Source organism: Temnothorax curvispinosus, unplaced genomic scaffold (genome assembly GCF_003070985.1).
Source record: "Temnothorax curvispinosus isolate PA1 unplaced genomic scaffold, ASM307098v1 QBEX01001498.1, whole genome shotgun sequence".
Classification (NCBI taxonomy): domain Eukaryota; kingdom Metazoa; phylum Arthropoda; class Insecta; order Hymenoptera; family Formicidae; genus Temnothorax; species Temnothorax curvispinosus.
In genome coordinates, this window is record NW_020211278.1 from 855,291 (window position 1) to 878,139 (window position 22,849).

A 22,849-nucleotide genomic window follows, 5' to 3' on the forward strand; every position below is an offset into this window, starting at 1 on the left:
CTAAAAATAAACATTTTATTTTAAGACATATACGAACGTGTTCAAAGTGTTAACTGCGTGTGAGTGTGAATACTTAAATTTTTAATAAAATATATTATAATTAAGTCTGTTTCATAGACATATATAGACGGAGCATAAGCTGCCACTATGGATGAGGGGTGTGTAAAGGCCCTCGCACAATGAAAAATATAAGGAACAAGCAACAGATATTAGCGATTAGGACCAAGAAATCAGGAAAATAAGTGCGAAAACAGGTCGGTGTACATGTCTTTACACACCTTCCCTAACTTTCGTAGTCATTCCTAAGAAACAGCGCAAGCGGTGCATTTGGTGAAGCTATTAACTTCATTCCAAGTAATAATTTCACATGTTCATTCCGTCACAATAAATAAACTTAATAAACACTATGCGTACATAATATTATAAGTAATTACTGTAGTACAAATTTTTCTTAATTTTTATTTGCATTATTACACATTACTTGAACGTGGTTTTTATACATGTTCTTAATGTTTTTTGTATTTATATAACTCCCAATAAATATAATTTTAATGCAATTTTGCCATTCCGTCAAATTACATATTTTTATTTGTTATCATTTACAGAAAAAACTTATCAATTAATTACAATTGTTTAACAGACATCAGCTATATAGATAACGTAATTTATATAAAAGAAAAACTAAACCATCTACTTTTCTTTTAAAAGAATTTCTACTTATCGCTTGATTATTACCCTTAACACTGATAAATACGAGACGGAAGCCTTCAAAATTTCCTTAAAAGTCATCAAATTTATTGCTACAAACTTTCCTGCAGTTAGTTGCTGAGGATTAGTTGCTCGAAGAATTATTAGTGGTAAATTTTTCATCATGCTCAGGTCAAAAGTGTACCATGGAGATTTATAAATTGCATATGCCAATTCTTCCGATTGGAACTCCAATGTCTGCCCAGCGAAGCAATAGAGAAAAAGTTGCACCAGTAGTGCGACAATAAAGATGCTATGTTTTGCGGCGGCATAAGTATCGTTTATTTCAAGCGAGAGAAGTAAAAGAAAACCTGACAACAATACAATATTAAATATAATTAGTGATAAATTTAAAATAGTTAGAAATATAAGCCTAATTCTGACACAGTCTTTGTTATTTATTTGCAATATATGTATATATGACTAGCTTGATACACCCGTGCTTCGCTACGGTATGTGAAGGATTCTATAATTCACCCCCGAATTTAGATTTGCCCCTTTAGGGGTTGATTGCAGCAAAATCTTGAATTATGTTTTTAAGGACTTGTATGCGTAACCTTTGTAAGCAAAAACCAAATCAACATATCAACAGGCCTAAAGAGATATTGAAAACATGTTTTACCCCTTTTCACCCCGTTAGGGGGTTTCTAATTTCTAAAAATCCCTTCTTAGTGGGTGCTTACGTCATAGAAGGAATATACTCTCCGAATTTCATGTTTCTAGACGTAGGGGTTTGGGCTGGACGTTAATGAGTCAGTAGAAACATTTGATTATATATAGATAGATAAATAGATAGATAGATGATTAGGGCAAAATTTTGAATTATGTTTTTAAGCACTTGTATGGATAACCTTTGTAAGCGAAAACCAAGTCGATATCTCATCGGAGCCAAGAGATATTGAGAAAGTCATGAAAACACATTTTACCCTTTTTCACCCCCTTAGGGGTCGAATTTCTAAAAATCCTTTCTTATTGAGTGCTTACGTCATGGAAGGAATACAGTCCTCAAATTTCATGTTTCTAGGTTTAGAAGTTTGGGCTAGGCGTTGATGAGTCAGTCGGAACATTATTGAATTATATATATATAGATATAGATATATATATATATATATATGTGTTTAACTTTTTGTTGTAAAAATTTTGGAATTTACATTTATTAGTTATTCTATATCATACATAAATGTACATACATACATATATACATACATACATATGCATATATGATATATGATGTATGTATATGTATTGTATATGACATGGAATAAGTAACAATATAAATTTCGAAAAGTTTACAAATATAAATTTGGTTATTGTTTATTTAAAATACTTTTACGTTAAATATGTCTACCTTCGACACACAGGACAAGGACGCTCATAAAAACTTGTGCCAAGATGACCAGGGTGAATGTTCTCTCTAAATAATGCGACAAATACATAAGTTGATAATGTCTCTTCAACAAGGTGGCGAGTTTAGTGCGGTAGGAAAAATCTTCGCAACCCAATTCAGTAAAATTCATCTGGAGAATTGCAAATTGCCCGCACATGTGCATCGTGAGATCGAAGAAGAACCCGTCATTCCCGCACTGCGCAATGACGTTAACGACAAACTGCACGAACTGTAAAGCTCCAATGGCGCAGTAAGCGAAAGAAGATGTATACTTTCCAAAGACGCAATAGGCCGTTAATATAAGTTTTCTTTGGTACGTTTCATTAAAAATTTGTTTTTCAGAAGACAAATCGATGTTGTCAAACACGACAGTGGAAACGAGGAATATGAACGAGCCACAACCGAAATAGAAGAATATCGAGGAGCCTAGTTTACCTAAGCGCGCATATTTTATCATGATGTCGCGAGAGTGAGAATTTTTCACGTAAGTCCAATCATGGATAACCGATTTTACCAAAATAAATTTTTGTCTCCAATATACGCGATGCAAAAGCAGTTTTACCACACTAGATATTGACGATGAGCCTTGTACAAAAGCATCCATGGCATCCTCATGGCCATTGCAATGTCGAATCATTTCTAGTGACATGGTGATCGATGTACTCGTCTAATTCATGAAAATGAAATAGAGATATTGCGTCTCAATATAAATGTATTTTTATTTTATTTAAAAAAATATATATATAATTTACTATACATATAACGTTTAATAATTATTTAATAAATGTATAACAAAATATCTTTTTAGTAAGGCAAAATATATATATACATATATATTATATATATACAATATATAAAAATAAACTAAAATTTAACATAATACTTTGTTTAATGAGATGAAAGAAACAAATTCAGTTCAAATACTTATACGCAAATATGTAAGAATACAAATTACATTAAAGAAGCATAACTTACTTCCACTATCGTCGATAAAAACCATCGAATCCTCGAGAATACATTTGTATCATCTAATACCCAGAGTCCAATTATACCAAGAAAATTTTTATGAAAATTCAAAATATGCGCAGTGTCAGTATTCCATTCCGTACTTGATCCCATTCTCGAGCACTTAAAATTTTACAATTGCGTAAGATCTTTATTATCTAGTCTGCCGACTGTTACACTGAATGTTTCAAGTTTCTCTTCAAATCGTTATTCCTTGAAAGCGGCTGCTGTTCTTTGTCTATTGTTTCTCCCGCCCTCCGCAATAACCGCATCGTTCAATATTCGATTTGTTACCTGCAATACTTAAGCAACCCTTCCGTGGTGCAACCGACCACCTGGATTTTTTTCTAATTTATTATTCATACCTTCGGCTTTCGTGACTTTCTTGGAGAATGCAAGTATAGCATTCGTTTGCATTCGTATTTGTACAAATAATATGGTTAGAAATAATACGCAACTCAACATTGTCCTCGACAGTGCCTCTTAATATCTGTAGATATCTATTAGACTTACCTATAGCTGTTTAAATATTATATTTCGCGATAAATAAAAAATATACAAATAGCTGCCTAAGTGATCTCACGAAACTGTTGCCCTCACTGGGGAAAGATTCGTATACGAATCTTTAAAATCGTATATGATTTTAGATAGATTCAAACATAAGAAGGGAAAAGAAAAAAGATAAACTTTACGTAAAAAAATTGTAATGGTGTATTCTAAGAATTGTGACGTTAATATTTATCTTTATATTTATTTTATATTTATATTAATATTTATCATTTTCTTACATTATGATCCGACCGTTACATATTAAATAATGCTAGAATAAACCCTTTTTTAAATAAATTATTGTTAATAATTTATAGTTATACATTTTTAGGGCTTTGGATTTTTCCGAAAAAGGAAAAAATTATTCTAAAACTATTTTGAATAAAAAATAAGTCAACAATATATATAAGCATTTCTTGAATTAATTATATATTATCATGTTGATGATTGTCGAGTAATATTGTGCGTTTTGCGCGATTTATTATAACGTGGTATAAATACAAACATTCGAACTTTAATCGTGGTATGTTCTTACCTAACGTTTGGCAAAATATATTAATCAATGTCGCACCCAGACACATATCGAACTATTCACGTATGCAAGACCGAAGAAAACGAAGGAAGGAAATATTGCATTGAAGGTATCAGTTATAATTTATAATCGTGTCATCGTGTGCCGACAATATCAATTTTACACATCTATCATTACTCTGAGAACGGAAAGGTAGGAGCCTGTAGCTTTCAAAATCTCTTTAAATGAAAATAAATTCATCGGTAGGAATTTCCCGGCTGTCGTTCGATGCGGCATCCTTCCTCGAAACATCACCATACGCAGGTTTTTCATTACCTTTACATCAAAATTATACCACGGACTGTCATAAGCGCCGTACGCGATCCTTCCGGTTACGTATTCCAACTGATCGCCAGCGTAGCAATAGAGATACAGTTGCACAAGCATTGTTAGAATCAAGACAACGTGTTTTATTGCTGCGACGTTATCACTTAACTTCAATGATATTGTCAATTGCATACCTGAAAATAAATCTTAAATTATTACAAAGAGACACAATGTAACACTTCAATGTTTTAATAATATGCAATATATAATAACAAGAATCATATATTTTATTTCTGAGATTTAAAGTCTTTAATTTTTTAGGACGCAAATTTCTGGCTTATAATGATATTTTAAATATTTATAATAGATTCGGCAAATTTAGGCATGCTCGCTTTTTTTTAGTTTAAGAGATTTTATTTGCCATCCTTTGATTTCTTATTTTATAATGTTTTTGTTATTATTTTTTTCTACTTAATATTTTATTTACTAACAATAAGTTCTGAAATTCTTTGTTAGAGCAGATGCAATATTAACATGTCAAGTATTTAATTTATAATTTTTAGAGCTTTCGAAAGGCGAAAACTCCAGTTATATAAGAGAAAAGAACAGTAAAATCCAATATGCAATATGCGATTAAAACGCGTCAAAATTAAATATATTTTATTAAATTACAATAGAAATATCTGCTATTAATGATTTAAATGTTTGTTATATAAAGCTAATATCGTAAATTCTAATACAAAAACATAAAGCACAATCATTTTTGCCAAGCAAAAGTTATTGTATTTTATATTGTAGTTATAGTGTGGATAGTAAAGAATATATATATATATATATATATATATATATGTAATTTAAAAAAATACCGAAACGGAATACCTTCCACACAAAGCAGCAGCACGCTCATTGACACCTGTGTGAAAATGGCCATGTTGAATGCGTACTCGAAACTGTCAGTCAGTCTTATCAAATGGCAATGTCTGCCGATTAACATCCGTATCCTCTTTTTGCAGGTTCGCTCTTCTACTTCGATGCTGGCAAAGTCCATTTGCAGTATCTTGAACTGCCCGCATAGGTGCATCGCCAGACCGAAGAAGAAACCATCGTTTCCGCAATGCGAAGTGGCATTGACGAAGATCTGCGCCACTTGTAGCAGCAAGACGCAGCTGTAAGTAGTTGTCGGCAGCGATCCGAAGACGCAATAAGTCGCCAGGAAATATGTAGTCACAACCGTATCGTTATCGTTATCGTTAGCCTTGGAGACATTTAGCCAGGGTATCAAACTGTCGAACGATACGGCATTGAAGAGGAACGAGACGCCCGATGCGTAGCCCAGATACAACATCGTCAAGGACACAATCCTGCCTACATGGGTGTACCTCATCATCACCTCCCGCTGTCGCGTGTCCCGGGACACCGACCAGTCGTCGATAACAGAAGTCACCAGGACGTAAGTGTGCCTCCAAGTGAGGCGGATGACGAGAAGCTTGGAGAGACTGACGAGAGACGAGAGGTCCATTAGAAAAGCCTCCATCATGTCTTCGGCACCGAGACACTGCCGATACGCTTCCAGAGACAGGCTGCCAATAGTACTGATCTAATCGCCGAAGAAATCGCGTTAATTCGCGATTTCTTTATTTTTAATTATTACTCACATAAGTTTTACAAATGTCTAAGTGTTTTTGTTCAAGAAACCATTTCCAGAGATGAAAATGGTTTCTGTAATACAGGAGTAATGACAAAGGTATAAAAAAATAATATACTTCGTATATATCTTTAATTTTATCCAGTTTGTTAATAATTATTTTTGTAATATTTACCTGGATCAAAATGGCTAAGGAACATCGTGCGATGGATTTAAATTCTCCCGCATTCAAAGGCCAAACTCCAATTATACCAAGAACTTTTTCGTAAACATTTAGGGCGTAGTGAGATTCGTCGTTCCAGTCTTCCTTCATTATTCAGAATCGTCGAAATATCTCTACGTATCTTTTTCTAAGAATTAATCAAAAAATCAATTAAGCCTACATATGTACTTATGTTCCACATATGTTACACCAAGATCTTAGTCAAAGCAATGTCAATTATAAAACTTAATTCGAGTTAATATCGAAACACAGCAATATTTTAAAGAAATGCACTTCTTATCATCGCAATATTAATTTACTTACAAATACATAAAAATACACTTTAATAATGAAAAAATTAAATGTACTTTTTTAAATGTTGATTTAATCAAGAATCAAAAATCAGTATTTCAATTGCGAACAATTATCACGCACAAGTCGAATGAAATTACTGATATTCGTTTCTCTCGATAACGTTTATTCGATTTCTCTTCACTGTGCGTTGACTGAACTCCAAACTTACTATGAAGGCGCGCAACAAGCAAAGCCATCTTACTACCCACGCCATCGAGGGCGAGGCACCCTTCTTTGATCTTTTATTCACGCGAGAAACGGTGTGTTACGCCGCGCAGAAACGGAATTGACAGAACAAAATCACATATGTTTCTATACTCTATAGGATGCGTCGCTTTGCAGTCGAAGACTATTTCACTTTTGAACTTTTACCGATTACAGCTTCTAGCGAGAGTGCCTTTGCTCGAATATGCATTTGTGGTATGCAACGCGGTACAATCATGCATCTCTTTCATCATGGCAAAAACATAAAAGGAAATACGAAAATTAATAGTGCACCGCAGTTCTTATGCTGTAGAGTTCTATAACTAAAATCGAAACATACAGGTAACGTATAGCATCGTACGATTTTGTATACGTTTACGTAAAACGTTCAGTCTATCGTTCTGTACCGTTGAAGTAACTGAAAGGGGACGGAAAAGACGAGGGATATATAAAATATATCGTGTATTGTTGAAGACAAATTGGAAACTTTTATATCAGAATATCGTGATATTCCATGCATATCTCTAAAATTAAAATACGACTCTCTGAAAACTTTATTTTAAATTAATTTACAAACTTTATGAAGGTTTAACTATCGCGAGGGAATGTAATCGACAATATTGCGCAACTTCAACAACTGGATAATATATATTGTTTATTCACCTAACATAATACGCAAGACCGAAAGATACGACGCCGTGGACTTTAAGATATCTTTAAACGTAACCATGTTTATGACCATGAATTTTCCGGCCGTCAATTGATGAGGAATACTGGCTCGCATTAGAATAATGTGAAAATCCTTGGCTATACTAGCTGGCAGTTCGAACCAATCGCAGTCATAAGTGGCATAAGACAATGCGGCACTTTTCATCTCCAAGTAATCGCCAGCGAACGTGTAGAACGACAGTTGGAGCAGCATAAGAAGTAAAACACTAATGCTATGTATAATCATATGTAGATTGCCGAGAGGTAACGATGCGATTAACATGTACCCTAGAAAATGTTCACATTATCAAATGTATCACATTAAAAACATGCAGTTTTTATTGGAACATATATTACGAGATTCGATATTGTATTACAAAGATTACAAACAATTAAATAAATCTCAGCCACGTTAAAATGTCATTGCAAATTAGAATTTAAGAGCCGATTTTACATTGCAGTCTCCGATTAACTTGATCCTCCGAACTCACTCTTCATCTCTTTCTAACTTATAACTCCCCCTTATATTTATTTCTATTAATATAAATTAATTTTAATCTCGGTTTAATTTACTTTGTATCTCTCTTTAGTTCTGAGAATTAGAAGGAGATAAAACCTAAGTTAAAACCGAGATTAAAGTTAATCTACATTGATAGAAATAAACATTAGAAAGAGACGAAGAGTTTAATCGGAGGATCAAGTTAATCGAAGACGGTAAAGTCGGCTCTAAGTGTTTTTTTTTTTTTTTTAATAAAACTTGAAATAGGCTCAAGAACACTTACTTGAGAACACTTTGTTTTTTACAAAATAATTAATTTTCTGTTTTCAAAAATTTATAATATGAAGATATAAACCTATAAAAGCACGTTAAAATTTTTATCGTACATACATCTGCATCTTAGGTTGGCATTATGTTAACTTTTTAGTTTGTAATAAACAAGTCAATTAATTTTATACAATTTATTAATCTATATTAATTTATTATTTTGTTAAAAAATTTACTTTTAAATCGCGTACTATCTTACGACTTAAACTGAAATTTAATCTCGTCGATCAGAAGTTTAGCTTCGTGTGCGAAAACAATCTTTAACTATAATAATTTTCTATATTTAAAGGCATATTACCATCTATACACATGAGAGTGCTGGTAACGAACAAATACATCAAAACGCTCGCATTAAACGATTCCTCCATACACTCGGCCAGTCGGATAAGATGACAGTGCCTTTGGACCGCTTCGGCTATCGCGCGACGTGCCTCGCTGACTCGGAATTCAGATAGTTTTATACTCAACGCGTCATATTGGGCGCACAGATGCATGGCCAGTCCGAAGAAGAAACTGGTGGTACCGAAAGTTAGTATACCAGTGGTTAACATCTGTATCGCTTGAATGACCAGAAACGCCTGACGCGACGACGCGCTTTCAAACATACAAGACTGACTTCCGTTCTCGTGGCTCACGTTCACATTGTCGATCTCATTATCGAGCTGGCCCGTTTTCACGGTGATCGCTGATATCGCCATAGTGATATAAGTACTCACTATGATGCTCACGAGAAAGAAGGTAAGCACCGTCACGCGTGTCGACATTGTCGCGTATTTCTTCATGACCCAACGAACTTTCTTATCCTTCTGCACGGCCCAATCGTCCATTATGGAAGTGACTATCTCGAGTAATTCCTCTCGGTGGACACGAGGTGCGATTAGTCTTGTAAGGGCTAATAAGGCGGCGGCACCGGTATTCACTGAGTCAAGAGAGCTTTTTGCTCCGTTACAGTGCAAATAAATTTCAGTGAAATAGAGGCACATCGGAACTACCTAGAAAATAAGAGATTGTCATGAAAAATAGATTATCAAAAAAGAGTCAAATTTATTTTTATTTATATTGTGGATATATAATACAAAATTTATGTTGTTAACGCAAGTGCAAGTAGACAAATGAGATAATTAAAACATAAAAGTAAAATTTACAGATATTTACTGGCTTAAGAGCACCCTGCAAAAATATTTTAATATTATAAAATAATTCTAATATTAAAATAATATTAATAACTTATTAAAATTTATGCAAAGAAATGTTACATGATTTAGCATCAATGACCCATTTAACAATACTTACTTCTAAAAATACTGCGATGATCCACCTGAGATCCATAAAGATATTTTTCTCCCTCACAGGCCAGATACCGACGCAACTAAGAGCAAATCTGTGCACTGACAATGTCACAGTAATGTCTTTATGGAAGATCATTCCGAATCCGTGAACTCCTGTCGCGAGTATACGCTCGTCAGATTTAAGGCGAGGCACGCGGAAGAAGTCTCGACTTTTTTCGGAAGATACCGCCGTAAGTATTGCATCTTTTATTCGCGTGCGACCGTTCGCAGCCGCGCTGACTTTTCTTGAGACACAACGGAATGTAGCGGAGAGATCTTTTCTTTGAAAAAGGTCGCGCGCTCTATACGAATGTCGCAATCTACAAAACCGCTACCTTGAGGTACGCGGTGAAGCGACGCGCGGATATTATATTGATCGCAGGTCTTCTCTTCTTTCTTGTAAAACTATTTGAATTTTAAAATCTTCTGTCTCTCATAAAAAATACACGTAGGTATATCTGTAAGTCAACGTTGACGGAAAAAGAATTCCCTCTCTAATTTCTTATTTATGAAACGCGAATCTAACAATAAGCCATATCCCGAAGTAAAACAGAGATGTTGAAATATTGCGATGTATTTACTGCGGTATACAATTTTTCTTTAATCAAGAATGTACAACGCTTCTCTCTCTTTTGCTAGCTCGCGGATATTTTAATATTAAATTCTAACTTTACGTAGTTGTATATATAAAATATTGCATTACATTAGTGCGTGAAGTACCGCGCGTTTTCTACATCGTATTTTTGTTTTATAGAAAGACAAACGTTAGTTGCAAGATTGCCTTTTGCTGCTTCAAAAAAAAATCTCACATGGTCTCATTATCGAGAACGTTAGAAGTTCGTTGTTCTAACATGGAAGAGGGGAATCAATTAGACCTCGGGCGGAGCAAACAGGATGGAATACCAACGAGCTATAATCGTCGGTTATTCAAAAATCGGCATCAAGTCACAGCTCGTAACCGGTTGAACGTCCCTTCTCTCTATCATCGCAGATCGCTTCACGTTATACCGCAGTGCACAGAGATGACCTTGGCACCTGGAGTGGAAGAGGCCGGTATAATACCTTCGTCCGAACGCACGCGTTCCCTAATCCTTCACGGGGTCATCGACTGTTCGCCGAAAGAGACTTTTGTGTGTATTTGTATCAAAGCCGGTTTTTACCACGAAGCAATGTTGCTGCTCCTCGAAACGGTAGTTACTGAAATCTGTGTACAGCGACTTTAGTCGAGTGGGGAACGGTGAGATATTTTTTTTATCTTATCTGGTGAGATTTCTATTCCAATTCGGTACCCGAATTCCACTATCTGAGTCGTAAGATATTTCGTCGGGGAATTCCAGAAAGGAAGTACATTTTACGCAGCTGTAATTTACATACCGCGACCTGGATAAACTGGCAGAGCTAACCCGATCTCGATAACGGTAATTTTCACTGCCGCATTTCCAAACGTTCATTCATTGCAATTGGCATTATTGGCGGAATATTGTCGATTAGATCGTTCATGGTATTGCGAGGCTAATAATGTACGCATCAAATGGGAACATCAGATGTTTATTTAAAGTCGTCTAACGTATTTAACGTTAATAGACCGTATTATATTATCAACTGTCATGCAAGAATCATCTTATAAACAGTTATAATTATTAAGAACTGCACATAATGAATATAATGTATACACAATTATCATATTCCTAAATAATACAAAAAAATAGTTGAGTCACGAGAAAATCATATGTATTTATGGAAATATAGAAATTCTTATAAATTCTACAATAATCTTAGAGAGATTGGGTAAAATCTTTCTGAATTTATCTGTTTCAATATGTCGTTGTCCGCAAAATTTATTCGTAAAATTTACTTGTTTAAATCTTCGGCGTTGAACAAATTTGCAATTAGGTTCTCCATATGTTTAATTGCTAAAAATAGAATAATTTTGTACAATAATAAGTGCAAAATTTATCTATTTTCAGAAAAATGCTAATCTATCTTGAGAAATTACGTCGCAGAGTTGTTCGAGATTTTTAAACGCTTGATGTATGCCGCATCGTCAAACAAAAATCCAAACGCGGTCTCGAGAATGCTTCGAAGCTTTCCGGAGCAAAAACGCGAGAAATCACGCAAGTGATAATATTCCGGTCGTGGTGCAGGGATCTGCATCGAGTCGAAAGCGCGCTGGCGGTGCATTGTATATTGCCGGCTTCAACGCTCCAAAGTCAGGGGACTTGCTCAGGTAGGTAAGTACCGTTCGACGGGCTACGTCTTACGCCAGTCACACCACAACCTTCGTCGTGTCAGGCAGTGTCAGGTGCACGGGCTCCTGAGGTACCATACACGCGCAAAGTTCGTTCGCAGTCCGACACAGGCAGCCCGTAGATTATCCATCGGTTTTAAAGGTACGACGGAAACAATTGCTACATACAAGATTTTCTTTCGTTATCATGATCACAGTACCATTATCCCGGCCGAAAGAGACCTTTCAAACCGGAACCCCTCAAGAGAGCACTTTGATTCTTAACATACTTGGACGTTTACGTGTCTTTACGAGTTCGTGGGATTGACGTGAAAGTAGATCATCCAAATGTGAGAACGTAAAATAAAGTGTTTGATTAAAATTTTATGTTTTACGGAAACTTATTGACAGAACGTTATATTAAATACAAGCGTGGCAGTAAATTGAGCAAAATATAGAAAATTCGAACTTTATTCATATCAATATGTTCCATGTTTTATATTTTTATACTTTTTAAAAAATTTCTTTTATATTTCTTTTATATTTATTTTTTAATACTTTTTTTATATTTTTTCGTATTATACATCTATCTTATCTTATATATTATCTTACGTATTATCTCACACTTTTAGTGAAGTGCATTCTTGTAACTCGCATTGCATTTAACATACACTACTTCAACATATGGTATAATTTTATTAAAGAATATTTTTTATTAATAAGCATTCTATATTAACAAATATGTTACAATATCTTCGAATTTACACAGCAGCTGCGCTTTCATTACAATTGGCAGATCACGCGCTCGTGATATATCCGTTACAAAGAATAGTTGCGCCGTTAAGGGAAATTAATTTTGTACACTTGGCGAATCAACCCTCCGCGTAGATGCAACCTTCCGCGAGATGCACACAAAATTTTCCCGTCATAAATAACGTAACGGCAATTCGAGCACCAATGCTCGTATCGCCTTTCCACATTGGAAACATCGAACACGCTCTACTTGACTGCGACTACCGTTGCTGCTGGCGCGGCCACGCGAATTTTTCAACCGGCAATTCCACCGCGTGCGCGCGCGCGCGCGCCGCCACGCGTGTAATTGCAATCTATGGGGGTTTCGTTTGTCTTGCTGATCACATCGGCGAAGTTTACGAGCTGACTGACTATATCCGAGATGTTAAGTAACTGTTCCGCCGCCTCGACATGGCTATGCGTAAGAGAAAGGACGTCTCACGTGCTTGAACTTGAACTAACACACGGTAAAAAGGGTAATCTCTGGCATACTGGAATGTAAATGCTTTTATATACACAAATAGATTTGTATATATATTTCTTTATATTTATATTTATTCATAAATTTAATATATATAGTAAATGAGAAAATTTGAGAAAAACTGAAAAAGACCATAAAATGATAATACGTAATTTAAAATGCATAAAAAATAACTTCCTCCGCTAACTTTTTTATGTCAAAATGAGAACAGCTTGTTTTATCGTTTGTCACAAAAATATAATCGGTGCTTGTGAATAGCGTATAGTTCTGCTTAAAGTTGTAAAATTCGATCATGTAACCGACAATGTTTATAGCTATACGACAAAGCGTATTACAAGAGAACGCACTCGAAATTTTAAACATTTTTTAGTCACCTATCGCTATCATTTACGATAAACGTGCCTAATGCTTTGGCGATACCTTTTACAGTCTTAGTCATCCAAGGTCTTCTCCTATCGGTGCAACGATATGCGAGTCGCTGTACTTGCATTTTTTAAATACCTGAATAATTTCATTTGCTAAAAATCGACTTATTTATAAATGCAAATACAACTGCAAACGTAGATAACGTAGCGACCTCGTATAATTGTATTTTACAACCGTATTCTAGCGACATTTCTCGTGGAAAATCGAAATAATTTTTAGCAAAATTTGTATTCTAAGCTATTAATTTTTTCTCTTTAAATATCAAGATGCCAATATCTATGTTACTAATTTTTTAATGTAAAATTAACAATAGTCTATCTATAATTACGTATATTAAAAATGCGGATGTTAAGGAAGCAAACGATCGATAACATTCATTTACGCAAGAACATAACAGTTTTCGTCAATTAATAAGTAGCAAAATACTTACAGTTAACATAACGTGAAAACAAATAAGCCAGTATCAATAGCTTTCTCAATTATTTCATAATTACTTTAACTTATAACGTCATATTAATTATAGAAATAGCTTTCTTTCTGATGATAAAATCGTGATTATAAATTTCAGACTATTCTCTATATAAATTATACCGTTATATTAAAGTTACTGCAATAATTTACACGGAATTTTCGGCGAGATTCGTCACAAATATGCCGCCATAATTTTAAAAAAGTATATAAGTTGCTTCCGAAGCAAGAATATCATGCCGTCAAATCGCTGACATCCGCTTATGGATAATCAACTTATTGTACGGAAAAAAAATGTGCAACTGTACGATTTTAATTTCATGAGTAAGGCGGTCATTGCACCTTCTTCTTGATCACGTGCTACGTCTGCGACGACATTGCAAAAATCCCGCACGCGCTTTCCCTCTCGACAATCTGAGAACGAGGTAGCTTCCGTGTTTCTTACTTTTTACGCGGCTGTCAAAGATGATTACTAAAAATGTGACAGACAATTAATTTAAATTAAAAGCGAGATAACTTCCATTCACTTTTTTTACTTCTTCTTCTTGCAAAGAAATACATCGCATTTTAGTGTAAATTTTCTGATTTCGTGTTCAATAATAATGTAGATTATACATTCTAATATTCTTTCCTACATAATTTGCAGAATAACTAAACTTGATGTCAGGCTCTGTGACTTTATAAATATTAAAAATTATTTAAAATTTAAATTACAAAAGAAATTAAGATAACACACTGAAGAAAATCTAGAAAATTAAGAAGTTTCATATTTTTAATTGTTTCTTTTAACTTTGTAAAAATATTAATGTTTGATGATAGTCATAAATAAGCAATTTATAATATAATAATAAATAGTGTGTAATAAACTTGCTGTCTCTTATTCTACTTCCAGATCATTTACTACTTATTTTATTTGTCAACGTTACACAATATTAAAATATGTTAATCGGGAGATGTGACAGTCGAATCGACTGTTTATTCTTTCGACTTATCATTCACGACTTCGACGCGTTGGGGATAACGATGACTAACAGTCCATACCGTTAGACCGAATCGTTATTCCAACTGGAGAATGTCAATTTCATGCGGTTTACGGTACTCAAATTGAGCGTTAGTACACACTGGCGTTGCACCAATCATTTATCGTCATTGTCTTCGTTTGTGACAGTTGCTACGATTCTGATCCTCAAGGATACTTGATAATGATAAGCGATAATGTGTGCTCGTTACTAAAAACGAATTAGAATTGTGTTAGTAGACTAAATAAAAGCTTGGATTCTTCTGCCTATTTAATTGATCTAATTAATTCATATTTTCTATATTTATCTTTATATTCTTTGAATTACATAAATGTTAATAAATTATAAAAGAAAAAAATATGTGCATATTTGATTCAAATATTATCAAAAAATTACAAAAAATATATTTATTAAATAAATACAGTCAAAAACAGATCGATACCGAGCTTGTTACAAGCTTTTATTGTATAGAAGATACTCGGTAATGTGTAATTGCTCCATATATATGTATATTGTGCATTGTACGCACATGTGTAATTTTGCTCCATATATTTATTGTGCATCGTACATAACGATATAATTGCACAATTTAACTTTTTAATATTTACTCATTCGCATTTCTTTTACGTGTTGACTCAACGCATTCGTCATCAACGCTTTCGTATGTCTTGCGAAATACGCGCGCATACACTAACACCGGTGACGCAGCTATAGAAACAACGGTATATCCGAGTGGCCACGAGCCGAAACGTTTCCGGTATATGTCGCCCGCGTTTTAAAAAAAAATCCTCGCGACAACAACCTCGCACAAGGCTTCTCTTCTCCTAAAAATAACTCCAGAATCAGGATCCGCCATTAAGGTCAACGACACGTTTCGAGGAAACTCTGTTTTAAATCAAGAGGCAAACGAGGCCTCGTTGTAATTGTACGTCATTAAATTGCGGAGAAATGCAATTGCGGCATCGAGTCCTCGATGATTACTCAGCAGGAATATCGTCGAATAACGTCGCGCTAACCAAATGTTGTGTTACAGAAACGGAAGGATGTGGTTGTCGAGGACGTCGCTCCTATTGGTACTAGTCGGGCTGGCGAGTTCCGAGAAGAATAATGAGGACGATGCGTCCAGCGTCTTCATCGAGGAAGCTAAAAACCTCTTTTCCCAGAAGTCGCTCCAAGACATGGCCCAGACTTTTGCGCAGTCAGATTCCGCCAAGCAAGTATGACGAAAATTCGTGTACTCTTCAGAGAATTACCCAATTCAATTTCGATTTATTTAATCTCTCACCGACTTCTCCCCTTGATATTCTTTTCATTATATCTAAATATGACAAAAATTTTCTTCATAAAATATTTAAATATTTAAAATAAGAATAACTAATTTTACTTAAAATTGTCCTTTCAATTTCTTTTAATGCCTACAAAACAATCGTTGGAAGATTCAAATATAAAGTATGAGAAATTAATAGGTCCGCGACATGATATTCGAAAAAAGATCCGCGGCGGACGATGTCGGCCAGCTCATCTCCGGGCTGAGTAGCTTGATGTCAGGTGGACAAAATAATCAAGGTTTCGATTTATCAATGGTGGGCTCAATTCTGAGCGCCTTGAATACTGGTAAGAGATCGACGAGAGACTCGGAACACAACGAGGATTCCGGTATAGACTGGGCGAGCATAGTCAACATGGGCAGCATGTTCTTCCAGCAAAATGCAAACAGCGACATGGCAATGGGTCTTGTGCCAATGCTTCTAGATGCCCTAGGTCACGGAATGAATGACAACGATGCCGGGAATAAAGATCACTCTGGGCACTCCTGGTTCTTGCCACCAGTATTGGAGAACATTCACGTCATGTGGGAGCATTTCAGGTAGTACGCTAACTACATAATAAAAACGTACGCGTGATGGACATTATAAACATTAATCTTCCCCGGTGAAAGAAATCCTATATAATAGTATCTTATAATATTTTTAAGAATTTTTCATATTTTAAATTTATAAAAGTTTCTAAAAAAGTACCTTCAAATTTTATAAATTTTTTTAAAATTTTCCGAATTTATATAAATAAAGATTTCTAGAAAAATATAGATTTTCTCGGCATTTCTTAAGAACTCCAATTTTATATTAAACAAATGAAAAATGTTCTAAAAAGTTATAAAAATATAAAAGTTCTGGAAGATATTATGTGAAAAATTCAAAGAAATTTTTCCAACAGGATTACGCTGTTAAAACTAATTAAAGATCAGCAAGATTGATCAGATTAATATATCTTGAAGAAGAATTTAAAAATATTAGAAATGACTTAATTTTCATAAATGTATTTGATCGTCGATAATTTTTCTGTAACTCCCTTTTTGCTGTAACTAAAAATTCTTTTCTGTACTTTAGTAATTCGGAACTTGGGCAAACGTTATGGAAGAACAGCGGTCTATCAAAAGTAATTGCTCAAATGACGGACGAGAAAGGCAATATCCTCTGGGAGAAGATCCTGGACAGTTTTGAACATCCTGCTATACGTCGAAGGTGGATCAGATCGCTCACGAATTTTGTGGCCGAATGGATCTCTCACGTTTCTGATCCGGTAAATCAACAACGTTATCTCACGACCATACAATTCGTCGGTAATAGCTTTCTAAAGTCTCAGGGATTTCCAAAAACATTGATGTTCGATGCCACAAAACCAGCGGAGAGTATCTCCAGGTTAGTGTGATGTTTAATTTTATAATTCTCTATTTTTCCAAGTGTTTGTAACACAACTAACGTAAAATTTCTCACCCAGATTAGCAAATGGGATAGCGAAGAGATACCTAAACATGAACGTCGACAGCTCGCAGTACGTAAGGCCGGCGATATCCTATTTCCAGGAATTAATGAGCTTGGCCTCCGAAAAAGGATTTATCATGTCCCGCGTAAATGCACGAGAGCTAAGCAACAGACTAACCGATATCATTAACAATGATTTCATCGGCCCTATTCTCAAGGTAAATACTTTTTTTATACAGTTACAAGACAATAATTATTATCCTCTTGACAAAAAAGGTTGGGAACCTCTAATCTCGAGGATCATAATCTTTTCATATAACTTATATAAAACTTAAATTTGTATTAAATTTCGATTTTTCATAAATATTAGCGTATTCATTTATTTTCAGTCGTATCGTGCGTACAAATGGGCGACGAAGATGCCGCAATGTGCTAGTCAAATCTTATGTACCATAAATGAGAAGAGTCAGCAACGTGAAGACGCCAGCAATGAGCTATTTGAACGTGTACGCAACAAATTGCTGAGGGTAGCAAGTTTCCCCGCGGCTTGGGCAGTCAGTAATAAGTTAGGAACTAATTTCTGGCCCCTCTACGGAGCCATCATGGAGCATGAGGGATGCATTGTGAGTAAACTATAATCCGTCAACAAAAAAGAAATATATTTCAGTCTAACGTAAATAAAAACTAATAAAATTTTTTGTAATTAATTTTAATTAAAACAACCGAGACAGAGAGAAAGAAAGATAGTTAACAAAGATCTTTGCTTAATAAAAATATCTGTATTTGTTCTATTGGTTTCTCGCGTTGTCTTATTTATTATCTTAATTATTAGTAATTAACGACTTGTGTATCTTTTTTTCGTTTTGCTTTCAGAGCAAATACCCAGCAGACTGCACCGCTTTCCATGAAGAGGAGATCAGAGTAACTACGGAAAACATTCATAGCGAACTTTGAGTTTAGCTCGACAGCGATCTGTGAAAGACATTAATTGCTAAGTCGCCTCTAAGATTAAAAGAATGTGCCGCGAAGCCGTGTTCTTATTTATTCCATAATTCTAACATATTTATTGCACAAAAATAAAATGCGCCTAACGAAATTGCAATGATAATTGCGGCGGAATCAATTTGACAGAAGCGACTAGATTATTAAGGAGTGTTTCTACATTTTCTTTGCATGTACAAACAAAGATGTTATAAAACATCAATTTTAAATATTAAATGTTAATAAAACGTAACCAGAGAAACGCTTAGAAGATGCCGTGAAGATATCTAAAAGACGTTCTTATCTCATGAGTGTCTAATGTGGTCTACTGATTCAAACCACATTTTTTTTATCTTTGTATTATTTACAAATAAGTTCGTGCTCAAGAACCAAGAGTCTCAAAAAAAGCATACAATATATGCAAAAGGCAATCCAACTTTTTCGACATTTTAAACAATGATTACATTTAAGTTAAAAATTACATTTTAAAAAACTGCGCTAAGTTTAGCTTCTCTTAATGACATTACAAAATGAGATTGATACTGTTTAATGACATTTTTAACTATAATATTTTTTCTTTTAAGAAACAAATTAGTATCAGAATTTTATCACACGTATCATATTAATAAAAATATGTGATGCTTTAATTATTACAAACCGCAATGACCTCATTCGTGTGGAAGACAAAAACATCACGCGATATTTTCATCTTGAAAGATGGACGGTTAAGATTTTAAGATCATTTATAATAATATAAACACGTCATTTCTCTGATATTTTATATCAAAAGTAACTGGGCCACCAATGTGACAAATACTTTAGTTAATTATAAAATATTACGAGATAAAATTGAATTTCTTAAATATCAAAAAATTTACTTCTATATTCAAACGTCATTAAGAGAAATTTAAAAGGTATTTTAAATTAATTATCAATGTCATATAAAATTATCAATGTCATTCTGGTACAAAATTGCAGCACGGATCCAATAACCGCGCATTGTACGAAAATAATATTTGGTACAGATTTTAATCATCTCTAATGAGGAGCTGTTGAAACCTCGCAGCATTATTCAAATTGCAATTCTTTTTACAATTGCTATAATATAATATAATATTTGTCGATTTAGATAAAAGAAAGTGCAGTCATGGGTACTTTGTGCATGCTGCACATTATGCTTTAGCGTGTCCTCGCGATTTTTCTTCGCGAGTGCAATAACACGTGGTGCTCAAATATCTATATCATACGTATAAGTACAAATATTGTATTAATAATTGTATCTATATAAATTACACGTCGTGTCTCTTTCCTCTTGTTCCATCTCTCTTTATTAGTTCTTACTAGACAAATCTATAAAAAAATCTAATCTATTATAGTTAAAACATCAAGAAGGCACGTTAGTTTGCAGTATATATTTTATGGACTCGCTATTACACTCTCTTTTATGCGAAAAATAGAACTTCTCGAGTCCGAAATGGACGGAAGTCCGACAACTGGATATGTTCGATATGACGACGGGTTTGTAAAGACTCACGTTCGACATTCGTACGTTATTCATATCGAATCCACAAACAACAATTGTTCTCAGTAACTTTTTGTAAATAGTAGTTAAAAGATATAATAAATAAAGATCATGTGTAAAATGTACAATGGGGATGGTGTAAGCCTGTTCCTTTCGTGCGCCCTAGGGTGGCAAACGTCGACCGTGTCTCTCTCGATTTGCATGATGTGCTTATTACTTCCTTTTAATGTTCTTGCATGCCCACTCTAAACCTTCCTGAAAATAGAGAACTTATTTATAAAAATTGCAAATAATAATATCAATAAATATATATACATATATTTCCATAAAATTGTACATTAATGTAAATTTAAAATTTTATTTTTAAAATCATTATTTTTACATTTCTAGAATCATTTTTAGCAGTCTAGATATATATTGTACAATATACTAAAATATGACAAGTATTAATGATAAAATGATAATTATGCACATAAATATTATATCACATTTTAAAATTTAAGAGCAATATTGCTACATACCTTCACGCCCTTGCCCTCGACAGCGATGCACGATTGTATTTGCCAATCACGGTCTTTGATGTTGTGTAAACCGAGCCCTTCCGCTATCTCGGCTGCCGTCACGGCGTGTCCCAGGTCCTGTTTATTCGCATATACTAACAATGGAACTCCGCGCAGCTTTTCTTCGAGTAAAAGTTCTGACAATTCCTGTCCCGTTTCCTCCAGCCTTTTGATGTCTGCACTGTCAACGACGTAAATCTATTGCCAACAAACATTACGAAACTTTAATTTTATTTTTACCTAGGAAGAAAGATACGAGTCTAAAATATCTGCACAAATCTTAAAATAAAATTATCTTTATTAATAAACACACAGAAGTAATAGACACTTCTTGAATGTAATAATAATTAATTTGTAACATTTGTTAAATAAAATCGACAATTACAGAAAGCATAAAATGCTCTTTATTGAAATTGTATCGTTATAATTATTACATTTATAGAATTTTGCAATATTTAAAAATACATAATTCTAGTTTCCAAAAATTTTAGGTAACACACATGACTGCTTCTGATTATTAAAATAATAATTAAGTTATGGCATAGAGAGCAACACAAATTACTTTTCTTTTATTATATTTTTCATATTAAATTTTGCAATAAAATAATTTACTGTAATTCATTATTGTCAAAAAATGTCATGTAAAAATTATATTATTAAATAGTAACAAAACAAAATAAAGTTTAAGAGTAATAAAGACTTACAAGTACATCCGTGTTCTCGAAATAATTTCGCCAATAAGGTCGAATTTTTCGAGCTCCACCAATATCCCAAACGTTCAATTTGAAACCTTCGCTTTGGACACTTTTTATATTAAAACCTTGTGTTGGAGTCACCTTAATAAAATCAGTTTATTATATGTATATGTATATTGCATGATTTTTCTTATTATGGAAATTAAGAACAAAGCAGGTTTACTTGCGTGATATCTTCGCTTGCCAAAGACTTCAAGATAGTCGTCTTTCCGGCATTATCCAGACCCAACAGCAACAATCGAAGCTCTTTATCAGGACTTGATCGCAATTTTCGTAAGATAGCAAGCAGACCCTGACAAAATTATAGTAAATTGATATAAAAAAAGAAGAAAAAGATCTGCATTATTTATTATATTGCACTCATGATCTCGCGAAAGCTTAGAAATTCTACTTTGAAATATCTATTTCATATAGAGAATAAATAAATGCAATTTTGTGTATTTCCTTAGCATACTATTTATAAATATAAATTTATATTCATATTATTTTATTATGTTATTAAAAAAATGAAGAATTTTGCGATCACGAAAAACAACGTTCTCGTGTATATAAATATTTTGAATTTCGTGTAATCAGTGCATGCAATTCCAAAAAGATAATTCCCTTTTTCTAGTTGAATTGTTGAATGTGTACGAGTTATGACGACGAGAATATAGCCCGCAATGTCATTCTGAGATTCCGAGTGTGAAGAGAGATATGTAAAGGTGCGCAGAAAGTATAAGTGAATTTTTGTACATTAAAAGTTGATAAAAATTTGTTTATCTTATTCAACGATGTATTTTGCAATTCTCAACTTTCTATGTAGCGTTTTGGTATAAATTTTGTATGCTGCAATAAAATCTTCGCAGGTTATGTTTCGATTATTTCGTGCAATCAATAGTGTATCAGGCGGTGGTGGGGAGGGAAAGAAAAGAGTGCATAATAGTGCATTAGGATTTAATTCACTTGACATTTTTTACCATCTTCTTGTTGATATATATTTCAGGTACTGGAACCTGGAACGAAGACGTGTTAACTATTTACTGCGTTATCTCGACGATTTCCATTACGTTATATCAGATTG

At 34.0% G+C, this 22,849-nt stretch overlaps 5 protein-coding genes across 6 annotated transcripts; 1 reads left to right on the forward strand and 4 right to left on the reverse strand.

The window, feature by feature from the left end:
* Positions 1-2,081: 2,081 nt before the first annotated feature.
* LOC112465288 lies at positions 2,082-3,381 on the reverse strand. Its single transcript, XM_025032774.1, has 2 exons — positions 3,110-3,381; positions 2,082-2,801 (listed from the first exon to the last, which is right to left on the reverse strand). The coding sequence occupies exons 1-2, from the start codon at positions 3,251-3,253 to the stop codon at positions 2,082-2,084; spliced, it is 864 nt and encodes a 287-aa protein (XP_024888542.1). The 5' UTR covers positions 3,254-3,381.
* A 998-nt stretch (positions 3,382-4,379) lies between these two features.
* On the reverse strand, positions 4,380-6,536 carry LOC112465359 (odorant receptor 4-like). The gene is made up of 3 exons (XM_025032877.1): positions 6,347-6,536; positions 5,406-6,123; positions 4,380-4,720 (listed from the first exon to the last, which is right to left on the reverse strand). The coding sequence occupies exons 1-3, from the start codon at positions 6,482-6,484 to the stop codon at positions 4,380-4,382; spliced, it is 1,197 nt and encodes a 398-aa protein (XP_024888645.1). The 5' UTR covers positions 6,485-6,536.
* Positions 6,537-7,523: 987 nt separating this feature from the next.
* On the reverse strand, positions 7,524-9,911 carry LOC112465369. Its single transcript, XM_025032888.1, has 3 exons — positions 9,759-9,911; positions 8,764-9,457; positions 7,524-7,927 (listed from the first exon to the last, which is right to left on the reverse strand). The coding sequence occupies exons 1-3, from the start codon at positions 9,888-9,890 to the stop codon at positions 7,587-7,589; spliced, it is 1,167 nt and encodes a 388-aa protein (XP_024888656.1). The 5' UTR covers positions 9,891-9,911; the 3' UTR covers positions 7,524-7,586.
* A 2,128-nt stretch (positions 9,912-12,039) lies between these two features.
* LOC112465345 lies at positions 12,040-20,593 on the forward strand. 2 transcript variants are annotated; one of them, XM_025032859.1, is made up of 7 exons: positions 12,040-12,183; positions 16,240-16,423; positions 16,673-17,073; positions 17,594-17,905; positions 17,985-18,186; positions 18,358-18,591; positions 18,842-20,593. In XM_025032859.1, exons 2-7 carry the CDS (start codon positions 16,250-16,252, stop codon positions 18,920-18,922), a joined length of 1,404 nt encoding a protein of 467 aa, XP_024888627.1. In that variant the 5' UTR covers positions 12,040-12,183; positions 16,240-16,249; the 3' UTR covers positions 18,923-20,593. The 2 variants fall into 2 exon arrangements, with proteins under 2 accessions (XP_024888627.1, XP_024888633.1); XM_025032865.1 differs by lacking the exon at positions 12,040-12,183 and adding an exon at positions 15,932-16,131.
* On the reverse strand, positions 20,251-22,831 carry LOC112465398 (ADP-ribosylation factor-like protein 3). Its single transcript, XM_025032931.1, has 5 exons — positions 22,746-22,831; positions 21,950-22,078; positions 21,736-21,867; positions 20,993-21,229; positions 20,251-20,726 (listed from the first exon to the last, which is right to left on the reverse strand). Exons 1-5 carry the CDS (start codon positions 22,746-22,748, stop codon positions 20,685-20,687), a joined length of 543 nt encoding a protein of 180 aa, XP_024888699.1. The 5' UTR covers positions 22,749-22,831; the 3' UTR covers positions 20,251-20,684.
* Between the last annotated feature and the right edge of the window lie 18 nt (positions 22,832-22,849).

Coding starts and splice junctions, on each gene's coding strand:
- LOC112465359 (XM_025032877.1), bottom strand. CDS start 6,484: ATGAAGGAAGACTGGAACGACGAATCTCACTACGCCCTAAATGTTTAC. Junction 6,124..6,346: donor CCTTAGCCATTTTGATCCAG/GTAAATATTACA, acceptor TTCGGCGATTAG/ATCAGTACTATTGGCAGCCT. Junction 4,721..5,405: donor GCTGCTGCTTTGTGTGGAAG/GTATTCCGTTTC, acceptor ATTTATTTTCAG/GTATGCAATTGACAATATCA.
- LOC112465345 (XM_025032859.1), top strand. CDS start 16,250: ATGTGGTTGTCGAGGACGTCGCTCCTATTGGTACTAGTCGGGCTGGCG. Junction 16,424..16,672: donor AGTCAGATTCCGCCAAGCAA/GTATGACGAAAA, acceptor AGAAATTAATAG/GTCCGCGACATGATATTCGA. Junction 17,074..17,593: donor GTCATGTGGGAGCATTTCAG/GTAGTACGCTAA, acceptor TCTGTACTTTAG/TAATTCGGAACTTGGGCAAA.
- LOC112465369 (XM_025032888.1), bottom strand. CDS start 9,890: ATGATCTTCCATAAAGACATTACTGTGACATTGTCAGTGCACAGATTT. Junction 9,458..9,758: donor TCATCGCAGTATTTTTAGAA/GTAAGTATTGTT, acceptor CTTATTTTCTAG/GTAGTTCCGATGTGCCTCTA. Junction 7,928..8,763: donor CACTCTCATGTGTATAGATG/GTAATATGCCTT, acceptor AACATTTTCTAG/GGTACATGTTAATCGCATCG.
- LOC112465288 (XM_025032774.1), bottom strand. CDS start 3,253: ATGGGATCAAGTACGGAATGGAATACTGACACTGCGCATATTTTGAAT. Junction 2,802..3,109: donor TTTTATCGACGATAGTGGAA/GTAAGTTATGCT, acceptor TTCATGAATTAG/ACGAGTACATCGATCACCAT.
- LOC112465398 (XM_025032931.1), bottom strand. Junction 21,868..21,949: donor CAAGCGAAGATATCACGCAA/GTAAACCTGCTT, acceptor GATTTTATTAAG/GTGACTCCAACACAAGGTTT. Junction 20,727..20,992: donor TCGAGGGCAAGGGCGTGAAG/GTATGTAGCAAT, acceptor CTCTATTTTCAG/GAAGGTTTAGAGTGGGCATG.